This window comes from Xyrauchen texanus, chromosome 11 (genome assembly GCF_025860055.1).
Source record: "Xyrauchen texanus isolate HMW12.3.18 chromosome 11, RBS_HiC_50CHRs, whole genome shotgun sequence".
Taxonomy (NCBI): domain Eukaryota; kingdom Metazoa; phylum Chordata; class Actinopteri; order Cypriniformes; family Catostomidae; genus Xyrauchen; species Xyrauchen texanus.
This window is the reverse complement of record NC_068286.1, coordinates 37,969,005-37,995,000: the sequence shown is the minus strand read 5'-3', so window position 1 is coordinate 37,995,000 and position 25,996 is coordinate 37,969,005. Positions and strand designations below refer to the sequence as shown.

Below are 25,996 nucleotides of genomic sequence, written 5' to 3'. Positions count from 1 at the left end.
CATGTCGGATCCTCCTGTCTGCGTGATAACAAAAACTAGAACACGTCTGTGTTGGAAATAATGCAAGTGTACCGTCAGAAAAGACAGATTATTAAAAATTCCAGCTCAAAATTACTGTAGGCCTATTGTGATTCACAGGAAAAATATATTTACTGTAGGCAAATACATTTTTGTAGATCTACAGCAACATGCTATATACAGGTTCTATTGTACGCATTTGTTCATTATACAGTAATAAAGCTGTGAAAACTACAGAAATTTGTTTCAGTGCAATTTCATATCCAATATTTTTTTATTATTATTAATCTGTACATTTTTATTTAGCCAATCAATACACAAAGTACATATTTCACACGTCATCAAGTTTGTATTTCTGCAGTACTCGCTGCATGAAAAGGAACTGCAAAAATGCCCCACATCTCCCATTGTTTGGACAAACAGGATGTCCCACCTCAAAAACCACACAATAGGTTTAGCGAGAAGTTGACATATTGGGTCGCTGAAATAAGGATGCCTTAACAAATGCCTTCAATGTATTCCTTTTTCTAAATATTACTATATTTCTTATATTACAGCTTAAATGTCATAATGCTATGACTTTATTTGGTAATGTTACAACTTTATTCTCAAAAATGTATCACTTATTGTCGTAAAAGGCCAATTATGAGATTGTTCTCAAAACATTGTGACTTTATTCTCATGTTACAACTTTATTCTTAAAATAATGTTTTATTATTTTAACATGCCAATAAACTACTTTTTGGGGGACACGTAAGAAATAAAGTACAAATAAAAGTCTGATAATGAAATAGAAGTATTTGTTTGTCCACTTTATGTCCTATGAACATTTACCATCTCCATATTTAAATGGTTGATTTTATTTCAGTAAACATTAACCTAATTCCCAATTGCTACAAATTGCTGAGATATTTGGTGCTGGACGTGACACTTAGTTCTGAGATTAGTGCCGCATTACGGATTAAATTGCAATAATAAAACCCATTATACTCCCACATTAAAATAAGCCACTCCATTAACTTCAATAAGACTGCAGAGGACTTTGTGCATTAACATTGCCATGGAAGCAAATGATAAGTCATTACTGTGTAAAAAAAAAACATCATCATCACAAATAAACTGGTTATGAGACAGACTTGTCAAGAAGGTTTTATTTAATTTGTGCTTTTCAGCTGGTCATTCATGTGCTCACAGAATTCCACAGGTCAGACTCTGGAAGGACCCAGTCTTCTCCCATTATGCTTTGTAGCAGGAAGTTCCGAATGTACTCAAGACGATGACTGTTGGGATGAAATAAGAAACATAAAAATCCTAATACTCGTAGGGACCATTCAGACCGAATGTGTTCTTGCATTAACTAAAGCTAGATGCAGAGCAACAGTCAAAGATGTCCATCTAGCACATATTTACATTGAAAAACAATTATAATATAGCACTGGCGGATGTAAAAATGTGTTCAGTGTGACTGGCCCATTAGACTGGTGATAGCAATGAACATTCACATTTTTTACGTAAGTATTGCAATGCATGTGTTCCTGTAAACTCCACAAAAAAAGCATGACATACCATAAAGCACTTTTACTAACTACCTTATCAGAGCATAGCTCATAAAGTGGCATGGGTAACAGTCCCTCAAAGATAATTCATCACATTCATGAGATAAAGTTGATGTAATTGTAAGATATCTAAACGTACAAGTCTGGTCCCTGTCCTTCTTGCAGGTCCTCTTTGGGAACAGGATACAGAGCCTCATATGTCCTTCCTGCACCAGAGCCATGGATAGCATAGGAGTTCATTTTATTAACCCCCTGAGGGAAATACCTCCATGGCAAAAGAGCTTCTCCTTTCCATATCTTGCCCTCTATACTGGCATGGAACGATAGAGGGAGCTGTTGCTGTTACAAAACAAGCATAACAAGTGGTCAAAAATTGGATCTGAAAAATGTTTATTTCTATACACTATTACATTAGGTATTAGTTTCTGTATATAGCATTCAGTTTTAATCTTAAGAGATTTTTGTTAGAAACTGTATTTTCTGATGATTAAAATTTTTCATGTAATTATTAATATATAACATGTTATTTGATAATATTGTACAATTAATTAATATTAATATAAATTTAATTATTTAATAATAATATAATATATTTAAAAAAAAATTATTTAAACTATAATTTTCCTACTAAAGGCATCTAATAGTGCCTGTAATAAATAAATAAATACAGATACTCAGTATTTACCATAAATGCATTACGTTTTCCATTCAGCAGCAGAACAAGGTGTTGCCCATGTCTGTAATATCAAAATATAATTTGAATAGCACATTAAATCAAAAAACAAAACAAAAAGTTCTAGTTTATTTTAAAGCACTGTGATCAACTTACGGGCAAATTTCCACCTCCAGATACTGCTCAGTATTGCTATTCAGGAAGAATGACTCCACCACTGCAAAATCAAAGTCGGTTGTACATAAAATTAGAAGATGAAGAACATTTATGTCTGTAATTGAGTATTAGTTATGTCTATAAGTGTTTTAATTTGTCATTCAAAATATGAAAGCAAGAATTTTACATTCTTACAGAAACATTCTGCAGAATGTACCCCACATCTTGGTTCAGTGCTTTATTAATGAACATACCCTCATAGTCCCAGAGACCTGGGAAAGGCTCTCCAGGCGTTCCGGATGGTGCAGGGGGGTCATTGAAGAATGGGGCAATCACTTCCATTCTCAAACCTTCCTCACCAGGTGAGAATTTAATCTTTACCGGCTCATGATTCACAGGCAAGCTGTCCCAGGTGTGTCTGATCAAGAACTCCATTGCAGTTAAGAGAATACAACCGTTGCACACTGTTAAGCATGGTAAAATCACTTCTTCACTTTTAGCAAGACCTGCAATGATCATTGAAATTGTTCTTTTTTTCACATTATTATTCATTTTAGTTTTTAATGTTATAAATGATTATATTATTCTGTTTATAAACATGTTACAAGTACCAATATATGTTTAAACAATTCTATACTCTGCCTTAACTTTGAAGCACACAGTTCAGGATATGTTAAGTCTGATATGTCAAAGGTTTTAACAATTATAGATAAGTAATTCAGAGGAATCATAAACATAACACCTGATGTCTAAGTAGGAAGACACTTCCTGAATTGAACAAATCAACTAAACACCACACAGCGATTTTAGTTCCAAGGCATATACACAGTTGTAAACAAAATGCATTTAGAATACAAAAATCTTACCCTATTCGGTCACATCAAGGGTCGCCATAATTATACAGTAAAAGTAACTAGTATGAAAAGTGACAAACTTCCCGGAACGTAGAAGCTTCTGGTTTCCGGGGAGCGTTTTAATGTGTTGCACCCATTATTCATATCAGCTGTTGCTCCGCGTTGGCAATAACCCTCGGTCTGGGAAGGTCTCGCGAGAGTCATGTTTGCTGATACAAATGGTAGAATTTGGTTAAATTTAGGGTATAATATAGGTTTAAGGTTAAATGTATCCGTAGGGTTTCTTCGAGAATCCACATAAACACACGAAAACACAGTGGATAAATATCGCATGTGACTTTCGCGAGACTTTTCCCAGCCTGAGGGTTCCCTTCTAGACACGGCACTGATTGGCTGTGAGGTTGAATCTGATTGGCCTCTTCAAACCGCAAGGCGGAAGGATTTGGAGAGGTAACTGGCTATATAAATCTTATAACCTTTGATTTTTATTTACAAGTCTGTGTTTTGTTTTAACATTTTAATTCATGCAATGTAAAGATAAACATGTATAAATAACATCAACACTCACAAAGAAGTATCTAGTACGTTTATAATCGATGTTTTTTTAATGTGTGCAGTCGTTAGCCTGCTTTAGTTAGCCACTTTAAATCTCCACCTGGATACCAGTGAAGCTTGATGCTTTAGCTAAGATTATACATTAGATAAGCTTCTTTAATTTTTTATTTCATCACGATTGTCTAACTTCGTTATATAGCCATGTAATAAATTAGATGGCTTTATAGACTTTATCAATTTATGATAAATGTATGTATGTTGTTAAAGGTATATGTATGTTGCTACACCAAGAAGGGTCTCCAGGGGATAATTTGTGCTGGCTGTCTTTAGTGACACCATTTGTTCCTCGTTGCATACTACCACTACATGTTATGTACTACTACTGTATGTTATATGTTATTACAAGCATCGACAACATGTTAAAAACGTATATGCAATGCCGATACGTTTAATTGATAAGTTATTGTACGTTGTTTTGCAGTTTGCAAAATGACAACAGAAGTCGAATTTCTTCGAGATCAAGGTGAGAAACGCTAGATCCTTGATGCACATGCGCATGCTCAGTTTTAAACTCCTGCATATTAAGTTTGACTTAAGCTTTGTTTTTGTATCTTATCAGTAAATCGTTTAAATTCCGTCCTGGGTCGATATCAGGATGAATTTCCCCCTCCGTCCTCTGTGTCACAGGTAAGTTTGATGAGATGTGCTTATGACTGATTTATTGTTGTTTTGAATATAGACGATCAACCTGCCATGCTACTCGAAAGAATGACATGCTGGTCTCGTGGTATTCAGTGAGGTATCAGGCATATTGTGTAGTCTTATAACAGCCCTCACTCTCTTTTTGCTGTGTTTAGGCAGATGATGTGGTCCTGGAGTCTGTGGCCCCCTGGCTATCAGACAGAGGGTGAGTCCGTAAAGCCAATCCAAAACTTTTAATCAACAACAGTCTCAGCCACAAGCTCTCTATTATTTTCACCCTGCATCAATTTCATTATTAATAGATCATCTCAAAAGTGTATGTGTTTGTTTGTGTTATCCTCTATGTTAAATTGAGATTCTTAATAACATTTCCAAGACAAAAAATGCAGATAGAAGTGTGAAAATGTTGTTATAAATGTGCAGTTTATTTTTTTACACCCTTTACCTTTCTTTTGCATTATTTTTGGTTTGTTGTATGGTTGATGTCAAGCATCATCTTACAATTGCTCAAATTAGGGTTTGGGATTCTCTTTTGTGCCAGTAAGCATCCACCAAGAACACCCTAGCAACATGCTAAAAATCACTCTATACACTTTAGCAACCAAATAGCAATGTCCTGGCAACCATCACTCTCGTTGTCTGTCTGTCAGTCATTATTCCTATGACAGTTCTTATAAAATCTAGCTATGTATTACAATGTTAAATGTAAATGTATAGCCATCTCCATAAATATGTTCTAGTATATAGTAATTACTGTAGCATTGCTGTAATTATATAGTAATAGAATCCAATGAACATCAACAGGGAACTTTTGATGTTGATAAGCTATAATCTTAAATGCATAATGATGTTCATGACGTGTGTGTGTGTGTGCGTGTGCCTGCGTGTGTGTGTGTGGGTCAGTCTAATGGCTCCTTTGATAGAAGAGTATGACAGACACATACAGCAGATGGGGATGCAGCTCAAGTTTTACCAGGTACACAGTACACCAAGGTTTAAGGCTGATAAAACATTTATATGTTAAAATTCTTGCAAATATTCCATCTTAATATGTAGAGTCAACTGAAATTCACAGAAATGTTGATTCCAAGTTAAATAAATGTGTTGTATATAAAGTTTGCTGTTCACAAATACATTTTCTTTTAATCTCTCCCAATCACCCCATCCCCCACACACCTAAAGAGTTGTTTCTCCTTGTCAAACATAGAGGCAGATGATAGACGTGAAAGCCAGTCTGGAGCAGGTGGTGAAAGAGAATGAGCGGTAAGAGGTGTTGAATTGATCTCCTGGTGATCTCTCCACTCAGAATAATAATACATTTTCAAAAAGAATTCAAAGATTAAAGCTGAAGTTTGTAACCTTTTCTGTGTTAAAATACTTTCTCTTATAACAGCTTAATATTCAGTGACATCTGTGAGAAAGCCATTTGTAGGTGAATCATTTTCTAGAAAACTGTAAACACTGTGTCTCTTTGGAGCTATAAAAATGCTCTTTATTTTTTTGAGTGACCTGTCCATAGGCTACCATAATACTGATTTATACTACGTAACATAATACAATGGAACTGATGCAAAGTGAAATTAACAAGTCTGTTTACTTCACCCAAGCAGGTATAGACGCTGATAATCTCAAAACGGCCAAATACTGTACGATTTATCCACTTGGCCGATATATATGCTTATTTATACTTTCTTGTGCTATTTGTTAAATTAGATTTGTATATATGTACTACAGGTAATCTGTTACTATAAATTAGATGAAGGGCAGCTTGTAATTTAGGAAAAATTAATTCTGAAAGGTTCATGTAGGTCCTCCTCCCATCACACTTCATATTAATTACTTGTTTGCAGGCTTCATGCAGAGCAGAGAACATCCATTGAAAAGCAGCTGCAGTCTCTGTCTGCTGGAACAGAAGAAGATACAGACGCAATCGCCATCAACAATCTAGAGGAGCAGGTCAAGTGTGCCGTGGAGGTGAATATTCTGACCTGCTCCCAAACCACCTCTAAACTCTCATGAAATGGTTTGTGCGGCCACAGGCTTTAGAGATGCCCTGAGGTTATTCTGGCTTTAAAATAGCGTTCTTTCGTAAATATATAATGAGACTGCGCAGGTTGCGGGTGTTCTGAGGGAATCTGTTTTCATCAGTTTGGAGTATGCTCCAGGTGCTCCTCACGATTGCATATCAACACTTAATATTACAGAGTAATGAAAGTGCGTCACTCATCAAGCGTTCCACTTGCAGCCCGGCATCACACATCTTTGCCCTCCTTTAAGGAGCAGTTCACTAGAATGTTCACATTTAAACCTCTAGAGCTGATGAGTTTTGTTTTTTTTCTTCATTTGAAGTCATTGCGCAAGAGTTCATGGACCTTTTAGGCCTTCTTAGGTCACTATTTTATAACCATGGAGGATGAAATAATTAGTTATACATTAAACATTTAGCGACTCTACCTCTTTCTGGCCACAGAAGTGTTATTACCGATAAGAGTCAGGATTGAGCACTGCTCAAATGAGAATAATTGTTGTAAATGTGGTCAAGCTTAAGCTCTGTAGTATCTGTACATCAGCTGAACTCTATTGACAATTTGTTATAATGTTCTATATTTGTACTGTAGCTTTTTCATAGTACAGGGTGTCCATGGGTTTTTGGAAAGCAGATCCTCAGTACAAGAGCTTTAATGGAATAGTTCACCCAAAAATGAAAATTCTTATCATTTCCTCACCCTAATGACATCCCAGATGTGTATGACTTTATTTCTTTTGCATAACACAAATTAAGATTTTTAGAAGAATATCTCAGCTCTGTTGGTCCTCACAATGCAAATGAATGATTGACAGAAATCTGAAGGTACAAATATCACATAAAGGCAGCAAAAAAGTAATCCCTATGACTACTATTAATCAATGTCAATCTAATCGATTTGAACAGACCAAATTATAACTCCTTATTCACTTTACATCTTTCCATTGCAGTATCTAGGCACGATCATGATTTTAAGATTGCCTGATTACACTTCCTAGTGCTTGACACATGCGCAGAGCGCTAGATTGCACTATAGGAAGTGTAATCGAGATTGAAATCATGATCGCCAAGGAGACGTCAAGATTTATCGTGAAAAAGGGATTACATTTTGGTCTGTTTTCGACCTAAAACAGAATGGATCACTTCAGAAGTCATGGATTAAACCACTGGAGTCGTATGGATTACTTTTATGCTGCCTTTATGCACCTTTTGGAGCGTCAAAGTTCTGGCCACCATTCACTTGCATTTTATGGACTAACAGAGCTGTGATATTCTTCTAAAAATCTTCATTTGTGTTCAGCAGAAGAAAGAAAGTCATAAACATCTGAGATGTCATAAAGCTACAAAAATCACAAAGGCCACATAAAAGTAATCCATAAGACTCCAGTGGTTAAATCCATATCTTCAGAAGTGATATTATAGGTATGGGTGAGAAACAGATCAATAATTTAGTCCTTCTTATTTTTAATTTTTTTACATAAATGTCTACTTTCAGTTCCACATCCTTCTTTTGTTTTTGGTGATTTGCATTCGTTGTGCATATCGCCATCTACTGGGCAGGTAGGAGAATTTATTGTAAAAAAGGACTTAAATATTGATCGTTTTCTCACCCATACCTATAATATCACAGACATTGATTAAACCGCTGAAGTCGTATTGATTACTTTTGTGCTGCCTTTATGTGCTTTTTAGAGCTACAAAGTTCTGGCCACAATTCACTTGCATTTAATGGACCTACAGAGCTGAGAGATTATTCTAATATCTTAATTTGTGTTCAGTAAAAGAAAGTCATAATTGTTTTTAGTTTTTTCTTGTTTTACATATTTTTGTTTGTTTTTAGTTTACTATAGCAACATTATGGTAAATTTGGTAAATTTTAAAAGGTTTACAGTTGTTCTCTAGATGTTAGAATTTACATTTCACCCATCTTTATTGATTTCATTATCTATCGATCTGGGCTGCATTTCCCATAAGCATTGTAAACCTAAATAGATTGTAGAAACCATTAACGCCAATGGTCTCTACGATCTACTTAAGCTTGTGACGCTTTTGGGAACGCATCCCAGAGCTGTTTGAACTGTGACTGTTTGTGGCTCTGATCTCATGATGATCCAGATGTATTAGTAAGATGAAATCTCAGACATCAAAGGTGTTTTGATGAGTTTAGATAAGACATCATCCGTGTTTTGACTCCCAGTTGTATCTGTGTGGCATCAGGAGAAGGAACAGGCACTGCAAATGTGGCAGGCAGCTGCGCAGGAGTTGGATCGACTGCAGAACCAGTATCAAAGCACAGTTAGTGATGGGCAAATACATGCAGTCGAACGGCAACACATGCAGGTAGCCTGCCCTAACACATTTTCATGCACAAATTCAACACATTACATATAGTATGTTCACGTTCTATCTAAAGCATCATATTTTGGACCATAAACCTGAGCTTTATCTTATACCGCATTCTGAATGTCTGTTCTTTAGACAGTTTTTCTATAAATTAGAATATGTACCCCTTTTATTTATATATATATATATATATATATATATATATATATATATATATATATAAATAATCTCTTGTCTCCAAATTAGCAGATGTGTTATGTATCTTTGAACACTAGAGGACAGTGTTTAACTACATATATGCAGACCTTTAACTGAACAAACAGACCGCCAGCATTTCATGAATTTATACATTAACCACAAGGCATGCAAAGCTATAATCTGAATTATATGAATTCAATATTAGCCTTTCTCTGAGAAATACTGCTTTATTTAATCATTGAGTATGCTTTTTTGTAATTTGCTGTTACCAACAATCACTGTTCTGTTTTAGAATCAGATGGCACAGCTTCAACAACACGCCCAAAAACTTCAGTTGACCAATCAGAAGCTGGAATCAGTAAGACTGCCCACTACTTTAAATATGCAATACCTCTGCTTTAGATGCCCCTAGTATTATTTAGACAATATGTTATAAAAATGATTTGCTTACTTTTAAGTAAAAGTACCAGATCGTAATGTATATGATTCATCAGTACATGTTAATGTAAACTTTCATTCAAATTGTATTCATTTAGCTTATTTTTTACTGGTATAAACAAGGCTGCGTGGGTGGGGAATATAAATCAACCATTTTTGCTATTAACATTTCAACATTATCATTACTCTCTGGAATATTTGATTTTGATCGGTCAATTGCAGTGTTCTGTAATCAGAGGTTTTTGTATAACGCTGAACTGTATAAATGACTGATATCCCAGGCAAACAAATTCCTTTTATAGCTATATATATGAATATAGTATGTATACTATATGTACATATATATATATATATATATGTATGTATGTATGTATATATATATATATATATATGTACATATAGTATACATACTATATTATATATATATACACACTCACCTAAAGGATTATTAGGAACACCTGTTCAATTTCTCATTAATGCAATTATCTAATCAACCAATCACATGGCAGTTGCTTCAATGCATTTAGGAGTGTGGTCCTGGTCAAGACAATCTCCTGAACTCCAAACTGAATGTCAGAATGGGAAAGAAAGGTGATTTAAGCAATTTTGAGCGTGGCATGGTTGTTGGTGCCAGACGGGCCGGTCTGAGTATTTCACAATCTGCTCAGTTACTGGGATTTTCACGCACAACCATTTCTAGGGTTTACAAAGAATGGTGTGAAAAGGAAAAACATCCAGTATCGCGGCAGTCCTGTGGCGAAAATGCCTTGTTGATGCTAGAGGTCAGAGGAGAATGGGCCGACTGATTCAAGCTGATAGAAGAGCAACTTTGACTGAAATAACCACTCGTTACAACCGAGGTATGCAGCAAAGCATTTGTGAAGCCACAACACGCACAACCTTGAGGCGGATGGGCTACAACAGCAGAAGACCCCACCGGGTACCACTCATCTCCACTACAAATAGGAAAAAGAGGCTACAATTTGCAAGAGCTCACCAAAATTGGACAGTTGAAGACTGGAAAAATGTTGCCTGGTCTGATGAGTCTCGATTTCTGTTGAGACATTCAGATGGTAGAGTCAGAATTTGGCGTAAACAGAATGAGAACATGGATCCATCATGCCTTGTTACCACTGTGCAGGCTGCTGGTGGTGGTGTAATGTGTGGGGGATGTTTTCTTGGCACACTTTAGGCCCCTTAGTGCCAATTGGGCATCGTTTAAATGCCACGGCCTACCTGAGCATTGTTTCTGACCATGTCCATCCCTTTATGGCCACCATGTACCCATCCTCTGATGGCTACTTCCAGCAGGATAATGCACCATGTCACAAAGCTCGAATCATTTCAAATTGGTTTCTTGAACATGACAATGAGTTCACTGCACTAAAATGGCCCCCACAGTCACCAGATCTCAACCCAATAGAGCATCTTTGGGATGTGGTGGAACGGGAGCTTCGTGCCCTGGATGTGTATCCCACAAATCTCCATCAACTGCAAGATGCTATCCTATCAATATGGGCCAACATTTGTAAAGAATGCTTTCAGCACCTTGTTAAATCAATGCCACGTAGAATTAAGGCTGTTCTGAAGGTGAAAGGGGGTCAAACACAGTATTAGTATGGTGTTCCTGATAATCCTTTAGGTGAGTGTGTGTGTGTGTATATATACACACACACATTATATATACTGTGCATTCATATTCAGACCCCTTCAGATTTTTGATAATTTTGCACATTTTATTTAAAAAGAATAAACTGAAATCTCACATTGATATAAGTATTCAGACCCTTGACACTTGAATCCAATTTCTCTGGATCATCTTTGAGATGTTTCTACAATTTGATTGGATTCCACCTGTGGCAAATTCAACTGATTAAACATGATTTGCAAAGGGACATATCTGTCTATAAAAGGTATCACAGCTGAAAATGTCAGAGCAAAATCCAAGTCATGAGGTCAAAGGAACTGCCGGCATAGCTCAGTGACAGTATTGTGTCAAGGCACAGATCTGGGGAAGGCTATAAAACAATTTTGCCTGCACTGAAGGTTCCCAAGAGCACAGTGGCCTCTATAATTCTTAAATGGAAGAAGTTTGGAACAACCAGAACTCTTCCTAGAGCTGACAACTCTGTGAATGTCCTTTAGTGGCCCAGCAAGAGACCGGACTTAAACCCAATCGAACATCTCTGGAGAGACCTGAAAATGGCTGTCCACTGACGGTCCCCATCTAACCTGGCAGAGCTTGAGAGGATCTGCAGAGAAGAATGGCAGAAAATCCTCAAATCCATGTGTACAAAGCTTGTTGCATCATAACCTAAAATACAGGCTGTAATCGCTGCCATAGGTGCTTCAACTAAGTACTGAGTTAAGGGTCTGAATACTTATGTCAATGTGATATTTCATATTTTTTTTTTATTTTTTTAAAATTGGCAAATTATCAAAAATCTGGTTTTTGCTTTGTCATTATGAGGTATGTAGTGTAGATTTAAATAATAAAAAAAAAGAATATTATGCATTTTACCATAAATATACAACAAAAAAAATTAAGGGGTCTGAATACTTTATATATGCACTGTATATACACAGTATTTATATACATTAGTATATAGCTATTTACATTTATATTTCCTTTCTAGCTATATCACTAACAATGGATCCCTCTGCTGTCTCTTTCTTCTCAAATTGTAAAATAATCGGAATATTTCACGTTTCTTATTTGTATGACTTTTTTTGTAGCATTAGAATCTATTAAAACTGATCACTCAACAAATGTGAAGATTTTAATCAAATTGTCTTCCTTTGAAGCTCAAAATGTTAACATCATCTTCTGCTGTGTACCTGGCCACTGTGAAATCTCTGGAAATGAGCAAGAAGATAATGTTTCCAAAGAAGCATTACAGAACTCAAAAAGTGCTCAAAACCTTCCACAGATCTGAAACCAATCATAAATTCGTATGTCAAAAACAAGTGGCAATCAGAATGGGATCAGTGCTTAGCAAACAAATTACATGAAATAAATCTTGCTGTTGGGACCAGAAGTTTCTTCTCTTTTAATAACTGGTGGGACCAAGTTGCTTATACACGATGTCGGATAGGCCTCTCAAGACTAAATCCCCCAATATATGCATCATGTCAGAGCCCACTGTCTATCAAACATATTTTATTGGATTGTAATATTTTTACTCCTGTGAGAAAACTCTTTTATTCCATTGACATCCTTGAAAAGGTTTTAACAAAATAATATACAAATATCTTTAACATCTTATTTAGTTTTATATATTTTATTATTTTTAACCTGGTTTTCACATGAAAATAGCCATCGAAGCTGGCATGGCGTTAAGAAACAAACAAACAGCGCCTGGGTAGCTCAGTGAGTAAAGATGCAGACTTCCACCGCTGGAGTTGCAAGTTCAAATCCAGTGTGTGCTAAGTGACTCTAGCCAGGTCTACTAAACAACCAACTTGGCCCGGTTGCTAGGGAGGGTAGAGTCACATGGGGTAACCTCCTCATGGTTGCGATAAGTGGTTCTCGCTCTCAATGGGGCACGTGGTAAGTTGTGCTTGGATTGCGGAGTTTAGCGTGAGCCTCCACATGCGGAGTCCCCGTGGTTTCATGCACAACGAGCCACGTGATAAGATGCGTGGTTTGACTGTCTCAGAAGCGGAGGCAACTGAGACTTTTCCTCCGCCACCTAGATTGAGGTGAGTAAATGTGCCACCACGAGGACCTACTAAGTAGTGGTAATTGGGCATTCCAAATTGGGAGAAAAGGGGATAAAAAAAAAGAAACACGCATCCTCTTTCAGTACTCGGAAAGCCACCTGTTTAAATGAGTGTTGTTCATTGTTCAGCCGAGTGTGTGTGTGTGTGTGTGTGTGTGTGTGTGTGTCACACTCAGTAGTGTTTGGAGAGAGAAATACTACTCTGTTGCTAAATATTTGATGAGCAGTATGTTTAATGAGCTCTCACACCCATCATATTTTCACACCTGCCCCATCTCAAACATTAATTTCTTATCTCCTCTGTTTTTCACCCTCAGTGGTGGATTTCTTTTAAAATATGTAAGTGTGTTAGGCAGTATGCCTGGCCGGCGCTCATGTCTGTCCTGTCACACTCAGACAAACCAGCAGTTCCTGAGAACGGTGGCGGAGCAGAGCAGTGAGCTGGAGGAGTTACGCGCACAACTCAGGTACCATTCCAGATGGCCAACTCTTTTTGACTCAAGTTCTATTCTGTTTGGCTCATGTGGTCATTATTCAGTCAGTTCAGCATGTGTTTATTATCTTAACCCAAAAATAGTACAATCGCATTTGCTCAGTTTATTTAGCATGGGTGCTCTCACTGTTGTCCCTGAAAGATGTTTGATGCTACTGTGAATGATAGTAATTAGACACCTTGACAAGGTTCAAGCTTATTTATTTTCAGAGTATTTGTGGGCCTTATATAAGTTTTTTGGACATATACCGTGGTACCTTTTGGAATAAATTGAAGTACAGGCAGATTCAAACTGAACCATTAGGCAACAGCTCCAATTTTACTGACATTTTGTTAAAAATATATTTACTGTTTTGTGTGTATTTGTATATGATGTTTCAGACAAGCAAAGGTCGAGCAGAGATCTTCTGCAACGAAAGTGGAGGAGATGACCAAACTCCTGCAGAACGTCCAGGATCGGATGCAGAGAAGGGTAAGAGAAAATGTGGATGTTGCTATTGTACTCATGTACAGACGTGCTCAAATTTGTTGGTACCCTTACAGCTCATTGAAATGATGCTTCATTACTCCTGAAAAGTGATGAAATTAAAAGCTATTTTATCATGAATACTTGCATGCCTTTGGTATGTCATAGAATAAAGTAAGAAGCTGTGAAAAGAGATGAATTATTGCTTATTCTACAAAGATATTCTAAAATGGCCTGGACACATTTGTTGGTACCCCTTAGAAAAGATAATAAATAATTGGATTTTAGTGATATTTCAAAATGGAGAAAAGTAGTCACTGTGCTGTTTGGTATCATTGTGTGCACCGCACTGAACATGGATCAGAGGAAGCAAAGGAGAGAGTTGTCTTGAGGAGATCAGAAAGAAAATAATAGACAAGGATGGTAAAGGTAAAGGCCACAAGACCATATCCAAGCAGCTTGATGTTCCTGTGACAACAGTTGCAAATATTATTAATTATAAGTAATGACGTTATGAAGAAGAGCCAACCTCCCTGGGCACAGCCGCAAGAGGAAAATCGACCCCAGATTGAACAGAAGGATAGCGTGAATGAAAGAAAAAGAACTAAGGATAACTGCCAAAAAGATACAAGCTGAATTCCAAGGTGAAGGTACGTCAGTTTGTGATTGCACCATCCATCGCTTTTTGAGCGAAAGTGGCCTCAATGGAAGAAGATCCAGGAGGACTCCACTTTTGAAAGAAAAACATAAAAAGCCAAGACTGGAATTTGCTAAAATGCATATAGACGAGCCACAATCCTTCTGGGAGAATGTCCTTTGGACAGATGAGTCAAAACTGGTGCTTTTTGGCAAGTCACATCAGCTCACATGTTCACAGATGAAAAAATGAAGCTTTCAAAGAACACCATACATACAGTGAAACATGGAGGAGGCTCGGTTATGTTTTGAAGCTTCTTTGCTGCACCTGGCACAGAGTGCCTTGAATCTGTGCAGGCACAATGAAATCTCAAGACTTTCAAGGCATTCTGGAGCGAAACGTACTGCCCAGTGTCAAAAAGCTCTGTCTCAGTCACAGGTCATGGGTCCTCCAACATGATAATGAACCAAATCACAGAGCTAAAATCACCCAAGAATAGATAAGAACAAAATATTGGACTATTCTGAAGTGGCCTTCTATGAGTCCTGATCTGAATCCTATGGATCATCTATGGAAAGAGCTGAAACTTGCAGTCTGGAGAATGCACAAATCAAACCTGAGACAGCTGGAGCAGTTTGCTCAGGAAGAGTGGGCCAAACTACCTGTTAACAGGTGGAGAAATCTCACTGAGAGCCACAGAAAATTTTGATTGCAGTGATTGCCTCAAAAGGTTGTGCAACAAAATATTAGGTTAGCGGTCCAATCATTTTTGTCCATGCCATTTTCATTTGTTTTATTATTTTAATATTATGATTTTATCATTTTAATATTATGTCGAATAAAAAAATCTAAAGTAAAGTATGATTTCTATTAAAAATGGAATAAACAATGGTGGATGCCAATTACTTTTGTCAGTTTCAAGTTATTTCAGAGAGAATTGTGCATTCTTTGTTTTTTGTGGAGGGGTACCAACAAATTTGAGCACTTCTGTAAGCCTTCTTGTTACTCCTACCCTAGTTTTGCTTTTTAATGCTGTTTTGTGTGTGATGGTGCAGGAAGAGGACGCAACAGAAGCTCAGGGCAGAGAGGAAGCGTCTGACCGGAGGCTACTGCAACTACAGACAGCACTTAACCAGCTAGAGGCCAGGTGCAGTTTATCAGTTATGATTTCAGTAAAATAGCTTGATGAAAAATTTAACAATAGACCTACCCTCCCAAATAAACAACATTAGATCTTTCTTTTGGGAAAGTTGAGGAATGAGGATAATAAAAAGTATACTCTTTGTAGATATAATTGCATTTGATTTGCATTTTTTCAAATAAAAATTAGATTAGCCATTTTTCAAATAAAAATAGTTGCATTTCTTTCTGTATGCAAAGAAATAAAAATACAAAATATCTTTTGGAGCAGATTCCATTTGCAAGTAATTCTCCCTATGCCCTATACACACTCCAAACTGCAGAGCCCTTGAAGGAGGTACTCTGAAGGAAACATGGCATTACTGTATGAATTTAACCTTCGCTAACAGTCTTGTGGAAGGGCCCTCAGAGAAAATATACATTTTTCACTTTCATTTTGAACAAGCTTTCTAGTGGCATCCCCTCCCGCAGGAGTGCCCTTCAAGAAAGCAAAACATGCAGTATTGATTTCGCCCCAGAGCATCAAAGTGCTTTTACCTCAGACAAGTAACAGGTCAGATAAAAAGTCCACTCCATTTATTGTGCTGTCAGTTCATCAAAAAATAATACTCGATTGCTACTGTATATCCAACATCGCGTAGCACTAGACAGATAGATAGAATAGACAGATGTATTAATTATAATGGGAGTGGTCACGTCGCTGTCAGTGATATAAATAAAATTAGTCTTTTATAGAATATTGACATAATCTTAAGGAGCTGTCAGGTTCAGCTAAAGCCAGTTTGGTTTTGTTGAAACTAATAAACCATTAGACTAATCACTTTCAGAAAAAATACCATTAGACTACCACAGTACTTGCCGCTCCGTATACACATATCACACAGTCTGTGTAGGGCACCAACTCCCTAGGGGGGCACCAGAACATTCCTTATTAGTAAACCTCATCTGGTTAAATGTATCCATAAAAAAAGCTCTTCCTCTGGTGAATCTATAAGCTATAAAAATCTTAATTTGGTAAATACTACATATAGAGCATTATAACGCAGCCAAGTCTCTGTAATTTCAGAGGAGCCCATGTTTTATTTCTGGCTTGTTTAAAGTAAAAAGTCCCGTGTTATGCACCAAATCTTCATTTCTCTGGTTATTTTGGGGATTTTGGTTGCTCCATAAACCGCTTTTGGGATAATGTTCATTTTGCAGCCTCATTGTCTGTACCTTTCATAGTAAGGAAAGAATAAGATCTTTTTTTATTATTATACAGCTATATTTTAAAAAGCTATCAGGCAATTTATTGGTGATCAGCCTTTTCCACCACCTATGATATTGGCAAAATCCAGCACCGATCGACCTCTAGTGTAAGTCGGCCTTATGAAATGCCATTTATCTATATATATATATATATATAATGTTTGTTTTCCAGGCTTAAAGCTGCGACGCTGGATTCTGAGTCCGTGCGCAGGAAGCAGACGGAGTGGGAGCGGCAAGTGGGAGAACTGCAGGGCCGCTGCGCCTCTCTGGAGGAGGAGAAATTTGAAGCCCTCAGTCGCCTCCGTAACTCCATCCAGTTGGCCGAGGAGGCCTCGCTTCAGAAAGAACAGGTCATGCTCTTAACAAATTCACCTCACAAGCCTAACACACAGGCATGCATGCCTATAATGATTCCTGTGTCTGTATTGTAGTCTCAGTTGAGAGAGAAACAGAGAGCAGAAGAACTGGAGAAGATGAAAGACGCCATGAAACAGCTGATACAGGATGCTGCTGTCCTCACCAGGAAAGAGGTATAAAAACAATGCCAGCAAATTGAAAGAAAGAGAGAGCTGTAGGCATTAGTCTCTAATGTCTGAATATAATGATTCTACTGTGGCTTACCCTGGTCCACCACAAACACCTCACAGTATCGGCAGTGATCACTTATCAGATTTGATTAAGTTCAGGGGTTTGAATGTCTTTTTGGGTTGTTTGGTAATTGTTATAGAGGTTATAGTTATTACATTTGAACAAATGTTTTTCTTTGAAATAAAACCATTTACAATAAGACCAGGAACATGTATTGAGAAAGTTAATAGGCATAACACATTTTCTGAAAATCTCTTTTGGATGTTTTTGATATTCATCTGATGTACACACAGGTTAGTTTATCGGCTGTTTCTAATATGGCTTGTCCAATCAGTATTGTTATAATGCTTTTTTTCCACATAAGTTGGAATGTTTTTGTCCGTCACTCCTCTATAGGTGGAGAGTGTGCGGAAGCAGTGTAATGTTCAGATTCATCGCATGGCTGAGGAGCTGTCCGCCCTGCAACTGGTGAGACTTTCTTCAGCATTTATAGAGGTTTGTAAGAAACTATTTCAAGCGTGTGACTTAAATGCGTCTTCTGATTGTATGTGAGTGTGTAGGAATGTGCTGATAAAGAGACACAGATTGAAAGAGCCCATCGGGAGAGAAAAGCTGTTGAAGAGGAGCTGGAAAAGGTGAAAATAATTGTACATTCTCACATATAAATATTTAAATAAAGCAATAAGCCACCCGAGGCTGGGCATTACTGTGATGTTACCACAGTTAAGATGTTTTATTAGGCATAGTGTCTAAAACCTCTTTTAATGTGGTGAAATCGCTGTAATTTATAGAATGGTAGCAAAAGCAATTTAAACCTTGTTCTATAAATGACATTGATAAATCATAATTAACACTTCTACAAAATCATTTTACCACCATAAGCTTTGTAGTATCTTGGCTAAAGGTTGACCGATAGTGTATTTTGCCAATACCAAAAACTACGGTGGTGGAAACGGCCGATAACCAATTAATCAGCTGATAGTTTTTAATGTAAAACAATGGTCTATCATAGTAATGAACGATTTAAGAAATAAAGGCTACAAGAGTCCAAAATGAATAAAATACAATAATAACCAGAAAGAGATTTTGTGCTAAATGTGGGACTTTTAACTAAAAACAAGCCCAAAACACACAAGGGACTCTTAATTTGAAATGATGGAGACTTAGCTCTGTTACAATGCTCTGTGTTTATGTATTTACCAAATTAAGCTTTTTATAGCCTATATATTCACAAGATAAATGGTTTTGTATAGAAGGGTTTTGTTTCACCGAGTACCATCGATTAATCGGTTAAACCATTATATCGTTTTATATATATATAACCTCTAATCTTCAGTTGATGTGTGGTCACAAGTGGGCTATTTTTGGCCCTCTAACATGGCTTATCCAATTAGATTTCACAGATGGAACTATCAATTTTAGAGATGCCGAGTATTTTAACATTCAAAAATTGGCCCCCATTCACTTCCATTGTGAGTGCCTCGCTGTAACCCAGATTTTTGCTGTTTTCAAAGAAAAGTCCAAATTAATTTGTTTTAGTCAATATTATGCAACAAATGCTGTCAATTGAGCTTAATTTGTATTGAACATGGAATATTCCTTTAAGGTAAAGGAGTGAGCTGTGTGTGTGTTGTAGGTGTATAAAGAGGGTCGTGTTGGAGAGCCCGACCTGAGGAAGATGGAGGCTCTTCATCAGAGATGTTTGAACGCTGAACGACTGAAGGATGAAACACAGCTCACACTCAACAGCACAACAAACAAGATGAAGAAAATGGAGATGGAGTAAGAACACACAAAAAAAAAAAATTCAATAATGAAAATGGGACTAAAGACACTTCATGTCAATAATCAAACGATTTTAATGACAAAAATATGAAGAATAACTTCTATGAAGTAGCCTATACTGTACTTCAGTATATACAGTATTTTTATTAGATGCTATTCAGGTGCTCCGGGTGTCAGGAGAATTTTCTCATGTTGTTAATGTTGATGAATCATATGTTTGATATAGGGTTGGGCGATATATCGAATATTCACAATTAAACGCAATAGTTTTGCTGATGACATAAAATGAAGCCATACCCTGAATATCGCGATGATTTTATTGTGCTTTTTATTTGGCCATCAAGTTTCATAAAGAGTGCATCAGTAGACTTATTTCATAATCCTTCAGGGCTGCACAATTAATAAAAATATCACCAAAAATGCGATATGGTCTTATGAGATTATAAAACTGTAAAAGATAAACATGATCTGTTTGCACCTCAGATCAGAATATTTAGGTGACATGCTGTTCAGTGTGCACCAGGGGGTTAATGAGCTTGTGTTTTAAGTGTTTTAGAGCACCTCACATGCATTGTGAAAGAAAAGTACTGGAGGTTCAAGCATTGGTGCAACTCCAAACATTAGTTAATACTGCACACTGTACTTTCAGTGTCAAAATAAAAGCTCCAGGCGAAAGTGCAGTAAATAGGACAGAAATATATTACATTTATATAAAACAAATCTAATCCTCAAAATAATAATGGAAATTCACTATTATTATAATAATAAACTTGAATGGGTCCCACATTTATAGATAAGTATTATGCAATATTCAACTGAGTTCCAAACATTAAGCGGAGTCGTTTTCCACACCTTGTTCATTCACACACAAAAATATATTTTGTAAAAATAAATGAAAGTAAATAATGCTTTTTATTAAGATACTACGTATCATTGTATATAAAATATAAAAGTGTATATTAATGAAAATGTATTAAATGTACTGTTTATTTAGTGAAAAACTATGAAACATGTCTTTATTATTTTTAAATACATATTTTTTATTCAATGCCTTTAAAATATTGAATCTACCTGGCTGTTTGGATGAAAGGATGGTTCCTCTGATAAAAAAAATATTTTGCAAAATTTTAGAGCAAATACATAATCATTGCAATATATTGTATAACAAATATTGTTAATAGGCTGAAAAATATAGAGATATAATTTTTGTAGTTATATCGATACGTTTACAAATACAAATGTTTGAATATTTGGTTTAAATTTGGTCTTTTAAAGTTTAAAAGGGTTTTTATTATTTTGCATATTGTCAACTATAGTTATTTTTGTCAACTAAAATTAGATGTTGAGTAAAATTTTCTAAACTTATTGAATAAGACATATTTGTTTTCTAAGTGAAAATAAAAAAATCTTGAGTAAAATTAAAAGATGTGTAAAAATCAACACTGAAACACACACACAAAATACAAGGGTCTATCCCTAATAAAACCTATGGTGTATGTGTGAGTGCATAGGTATTCTGAGGAGCTGTCGCGCTGTCAAGAGGAGGTGCGGAGGCTGCAGTCAGTGCTGGAGAGTGCGAGACAGGAGAGTACAGACATCAGTGAGGAGCGAGTCACACTGCAGCAGGAGAACCAGCAGCTCCACAGAGACATGGAGGCACTCCGCAAAGAGTGTGCGTTAGCTCAGAGACGTGCCAAACAACAGGTATTCACACACTGTTAAACAAGGACCCTACCACATTGGGGTAAAATAACACAGAAGTGTAGAAAATGCCCCATTAAACAGATTTTTGTGTGTAGGTGTCTTCGATGCAGCAGGAGCTGTGTGTGAAGGAGCAGGGTTTGGATTCCAGGCTGAGAGAGATGGAGGAGAGCAGCAAAAACTCCAGCGCTGGTTTGAGCAGACTGCTGCTCGCTCAACAGAAAACCATCAGCCGCTACAAAGACGAGTCCAAGCAGCTCACGCAAGCGTTCCAGCAGAAACTCAGCAGCCTCCAGTGAGTTCTTGCACACATGCCCTGTAAGGATGTCAACAGGGCTGAAAAAATACATTCAAATTTTTCACTGAACAATTACAAAAACATTAATTATATTACAATTTTCAAAACATTATTTTAAGTACATTCAGAGTACAAAATTAACACCCACCAAGCGGTAAATGTGGGTAAATTTTCTGTTTGGCCGGTGAATTTCACAGCATCACAGGCCACTCTGGCGGGTGGTTTTTGCTTTCTATAATTTTCTGTCAGTTTGTAAAATAAATGTAAACATTCTAGTTTTGTCCTCATGGGGCTCTGTAGGCCTACATTACAGTCAGTAACACATGGAATGGTTCTTATTACCTCGTAGTCCCGCTGCGCATCAATAGTCTCAAACGCTGTGTCTTCTGACGTGTGGTTTTTGAAGGTGGATTCAGTGCTTTTAATCCTTCAAATCCTTCAGACTTCAAATGGTGATTGGACACATTCTTTGTGGCAATCTGTTGTTGGGTAAGCAAATGTGTAATAAATCAACACTGTTTGTATAATTTGGCAATTTGACTGTAATTCAACTGTAATCACGCATATTTAAGATGATATCACTGCTCGTGTAGTAGAAAATACACATTAGCTTTGTATATTACAAACACACCCTGAAGCAGCAGTTCTCTGGCATGGTGAGCGGATTTCTTGCGCGCCAGGGTACGTAGTACCATTAGCAGTACATCTTGATGCAAGATGAAAGCAATGTTCAGGAGCATTCATGCCATCGGAGTGAAGGGAAGACCATTCTTGGGTTTAAAGTGGATGTGCGATTACGTTTTAATTACCACCACCACACATACAAATTCACTGGTAATGACTGCATTATAATAAAAACCTAATGATTTTCATGATGTTTGGTTTCGTTAACAGTTCTTGAACATGCATTATTCCGGTGATGTGGACAGAAAAACAGACTAAAATATTCCGAAAAAACAAATACAGTTTCCTGTATAACTAATAAGCGCCACAACAACACTGCTGCTGAATCTACAGCACGAGACGAGATATAAAGCACTACCAGTTTTCCCAAAGAGGATATTTTGAATCTACAGCTTGAAACATAAGCGACAGCGTGTTCCTATTCACAAACAAATGACTCTTTTGAGAAAAAAAATTTGTGAATCAACATCTGTCTGATTCCCAAATGCACTACTCGATGAGCCAGCTCTTTTAAGTGAATGAATCCATTGGAGCTGACTGAATTAACTAACTAACTCCAAGTAAACCAAGAATTGCTACTGTGTTGTGTGTACTTAAGGCTCATGACTCATGAGAGTTACTTACTGGTCATTCATATTAAAATACAAATTTAGTTTTGTTGTAATAAGTGAAAAATCTGAAAAATTACTCAATGCCAATCTGACCTTAAATATTTCATAAATAAAACAATGCCATTTTTTTTTAAATGCAGTTCACTTTTAAACATTCATACTGTATTGTTTATTTGTCTCATATTTCTCTAAAATCCTCTTGTTAATTGCAATACAAAAAATGTAAATAAATGGCCAGTAAGAAATCTGACTGGCTGGTAAATGTTTTCATCTACCTGCCACCTTGGCTGGTGGGCTAAAAAGTTAATTTCGGACCCTGGGTACGTCTAATCAGACATCTGATTTTTAATTGGGATTTGCATGGTTACTGTTTTTAACATTTGGTTAACCACAAGGTTTTACGAATGGTTAATAATTTGTCTTCTAGATTCGCGATGCTGGAAAAAAAAAGTTTTTTTGCAATGCAATTTCCTCAAACACTACTTAAAATAGCAGCAAATAAAGTACACAGTGAGCTGAGCCTAAATTGCACAATAAAATAATAAAATCTCACATTAAAGTCAAACAAAAATAATCAAACTGTCACTGCCTGTACACTCAACAAACACTTTATTAGGAACACCTGTACACCTACAGGGTCAGGAGCTTCAGTTAATGTTCACATTAACCATCAGAATGGAGAGAAAAAATGTATCTCATTGATTTCGATCGTGACATGATTTTTGGTGCCAAAAGGGCGGGTGAATAATTCTGTAGCTGCTGATCTCCAGAATTTAGAATGGTGCCAAAAACAAACAAAAAACATCCATTTAGCGGCAGTTCTGTGGATGGAAATACCTTGTTGATGAGAAAGGTCAACGGAGAATGGCCAGACTGGTACGAGTTGACAGAAAGGCTACGGTTACTCAGATGTTCATAAAAAAGTGCTTGGTTAGTTAATATCGCTCTGCCCGGGCAGGTTCGCATTTCCGTGATGCAGCGAATGCAAGTATTGTCATGTGTGTGGAGTTGCACTGCTGTGGTTAAACAGCCTCTTTGGGGTGCTTTGATTTTTAAATGGTTTAGAATCAAATGGCATTGAACTTGTGTAATTATTGTATGTTAGTTTGCACACCAGAGCAAAAGGGAAAAACACTGTCTTAACCTTTATCAAGCGCTAAAACTTTGCTTGGTGTAAAAATAACAACTGCAATCATGTTTAATGGTGTAACAGTCAGTCACATGAAGTCCATTTTTGCAACCTGAACTACTTCAGAATGCAGTACAATGAATGAAACACAATACAGGTGTTTTGAGAAGTGTTTATAAAATGTAGCTCTTTTAAATTTACTTGGTGTCTAAAAATGTGGCGATCTTGCACAAGACTCTATAAGAAAACTGTGAAATTCAGCGCAACAGTCAAAAACGTCTGTCCAGCATGTGTTAAGAGTAGGCTATATAGAAAACCAGCGAAAGCAAACACAAAAGCATATTTGAATGAAAGAAATTTCAAAACTTTCAAAAATGTTGTCTCCTGCGTCCACAAGAGGGCGCAACAAATCAAAATAAACCAATGAGCAAAATGAGTGTGATAGCATTTTTTACTTATTTTTTATAATTTATTAACTGCCAGATATGCTCTTAGCAATGTGTGTAACATTATTAAGTTAAAAGATTTAGCCAGTCCATATTCTTATCTATTAAGTAAAAAGTAAAACAGGAAAAGAAATGTCTTAAATTGATGGTTCAATGTTAACTAAGTGTTGCACAGTAGCGTAAACCGGTGCCATAGTACTACCACAGACTCAAGCTTCAAAATACTGCTGGTACCACAGTGTGTTTGATTAAATACAGTGATACGAATGCTTATGCCACAAGAGGCAAGATGCTAATAAGAGAACAAGGCATAATCAAGATATGACCGCCAAAGACTCCACCTCTGGGGGCTGCTCACTCAGAAAGCTGAGGCCACATCACACTGTTTTTTCAGCTTCTTGGTTAGTAATGATACATTTACAGAAATGGCTGTATGATGATTGCAGGTCAGAGCTGAACAGACAGAAGCAGCGAGCTCAGGAACTGGAGATCCAACTGGAAGCTGATCATCAGAGGATACTGGAGGTAAGCTTATAAAGATAGGTGAATAAATTTCCCTGAGTTTTTTGTTGTTCCGGTCATAATGTTTGTAATTTCTGCTTATAGTATGAGAGGCAGGTTTCCGAGCACCAGGAAAAGAACGTGCGTCTACAGAGGCGTCTGACTCAGGCAGAGCAACGGGCAGCAAGCGCATCACAACAGGTATACATTCCCTACTGGATGTTTATTTGGACCTTACACACCTGTGGTCTATAGCAGCTGGACTGAGGGGGCAGAACCCTCTCTAAACTGTCTTGTTGCTGTTTCAGTTGAGTGTGATGTCACACAGGAGGAAAGCTGCATCCATGATGGACCTTGAGACTCTTTCATAGAAGAACTGCAGAATGTCTTCCACTCCCGTCTTTTAAAAAACAAGCTCCCTAATGAGCTGAGAAGTCTTGGTTCATCAATGCCTTCACTTGAAATATTACCAATTTGTATGAGTTAGGTCATTGATGGATTTACAGATGTGGTTTCTGAGTTATAAATGTGATTACATTAAATAGGTATTTGATTAAGTTCACTAACTGTAGGACATTTTTTTAGAATCATTGCATTGGGACAAATATCAAGTAATAGATCATTGATTCTTGTTGATTTTTACACTTTCAAACGATGAGTGAAACTCTCTAGAAAACCTTTTTTTTAATATCAGATTTTTTGCAAATATATTTGACCAAAAATAACAATTTACTGACAAATTGGACATCAGTATGGTTTGCGATGCTACACAAGAGCAATATCTAGCTTGTGAAATATTTTTGACGAAAACTAGAAAAATATGTATTTTGTTTTTTTATTGAAATTTCCATGATTTTCATGTTTTTATAAATTTATTTTTGAAGACTTTAGCAGGCCTGGAAAACAAAATGTTCAAATTCCAGATTTTCCTCAACTTAGGGAACACTGAATTATTCACCAACACCAAAAGTTATCTAACAGAGTTTAGAAGAAATATTATTAAATTTATTGCTTTTTCCCCAAATAAT

The 25,996-nt window shown here is 36.7% G+C and overlaps 2 protein-coding genes across 3 annotated transcripts; one reads left to right on the top strand and one right to left on the bottom strand.

The window, feature by feature from the left end:
• Positions 1–312: 312 nt before the first annotated feature.
• On the bottom strand, positions 313–3,393 carry c11h4orf33 (chromosome 11 C4orf33 homolog). Of its 2 annotated transcripts, none has more exons than XM_052137949.1 (6): positions 3,270–3,393; positions 2,658–2,909; positions 2,404–2,464; positions 2,260–2,311; positions 1,714–1,913; positions 313–1,298 (listed from the first exon to the last, which is right to left on the bottom strand). In XM_052137949.1, the coding sequence occupies exons 2-6, from the start codon at positions 2,836–2,838 to the stop codon at positions 1,199–1,201; spliced, it is 594 nt and encodes a 197-aa protein (XP_051993909.1). In that variant the 5' UTR covers positions 2,839–2,909; positions 3,270–3,393; the 3' UTR covers positions 313–1,198. The 2 variants fall into 2 exon arrangements, with proteins under 2 accessions (XP_051993909.1, XP_051993910.1); XM_052137950.1 differs by having other exon boundaries at positions 2,658–2,867; positions 3,270–3,360.
• Positions 3,394–3,691: 298 nt separating this feature from the next.
• sclt1 (sodium channel and clathrin linker 1) lies at positions 3,692–25,995 on the top strand. Its single transcript, XM_052137503.1, has 22 exons — positions 3,692–3,707; positions 4,294–4,335; positions 4,432–4,499; positions 4,670–4,719; positions 5,418–5,490; positions 5,722–5,777; positions 6,365–6,488; positions 8,758–8,880; positions 9,374–9,439; positions 13,638–13,708; positions 14,116–14,206; positions 15,893–15,984; positions 17,398–17,575; positions 17,657–17,755; positions 18,210–18,281; positions 18,374–18,448; positions 19,450–19,595; positions 21,110–21,302; positions 21,398–21,594; positions 24,914–24,992; positions 25,074–25,169; positions 25,277–25,995. The coding sequence occupies exons 2-22, from the start codon at positions 4,302–4,304 to the stop codon at positions 25,337–25,339; spliced, it is 2,046 nt and encodes a 681-aa protein (XP_051993463.1). The 5' UTR covers positions 3,692–3,707; positions 4,294–4,301; the 3' UTR covers positions 25,340–25,995.
• The last annotated feature ends 1 nt before the right edge of the window (position 25,996 follows it).

Coding starts and splice junctions, on each gene's coding strand:
- c11h4orf33 (XM_052137949.1), bottom strand. CDS start 2,838: ATGGAGTTCTTGATCAGACACACCTGGGACAGCTTGCCTGTGAATCAT. Junction 2,312..2,403: donor CTGGAGGTGGAAATTTGCCC/GTAAGTTGATCA, acceptor TTGATATTACAG/ACATGGGCAACACCTTGTTC. Junction 1,914..2,259: donor GAAAACGTAATGCATTTATG/GTAAATACTGAG, acceptor GTTTTGTAACAG/CAACAGCTCCCTCTATCGTT.
- sclt1 (XM_052137503.1), top strand. CDS start 4,302: ATGACAACAGAAGTCGAATTTCTTCGAGATCAAG. Junction 4,500..4,669: donor CTCCGTCCTCTGTGTCACAG/GTAAGTTTGATG, acceptor TGCTGTGTTTAG/GCAGATGATGTGGTCCTGGA. Junction 17,756..18,209: donor CTGTCCTCACCAGGAAAGAG/GTATAAAAACAA, acceptor ACTCCTCTATAG/GTGGAGAGTGTGCGGAAGCA.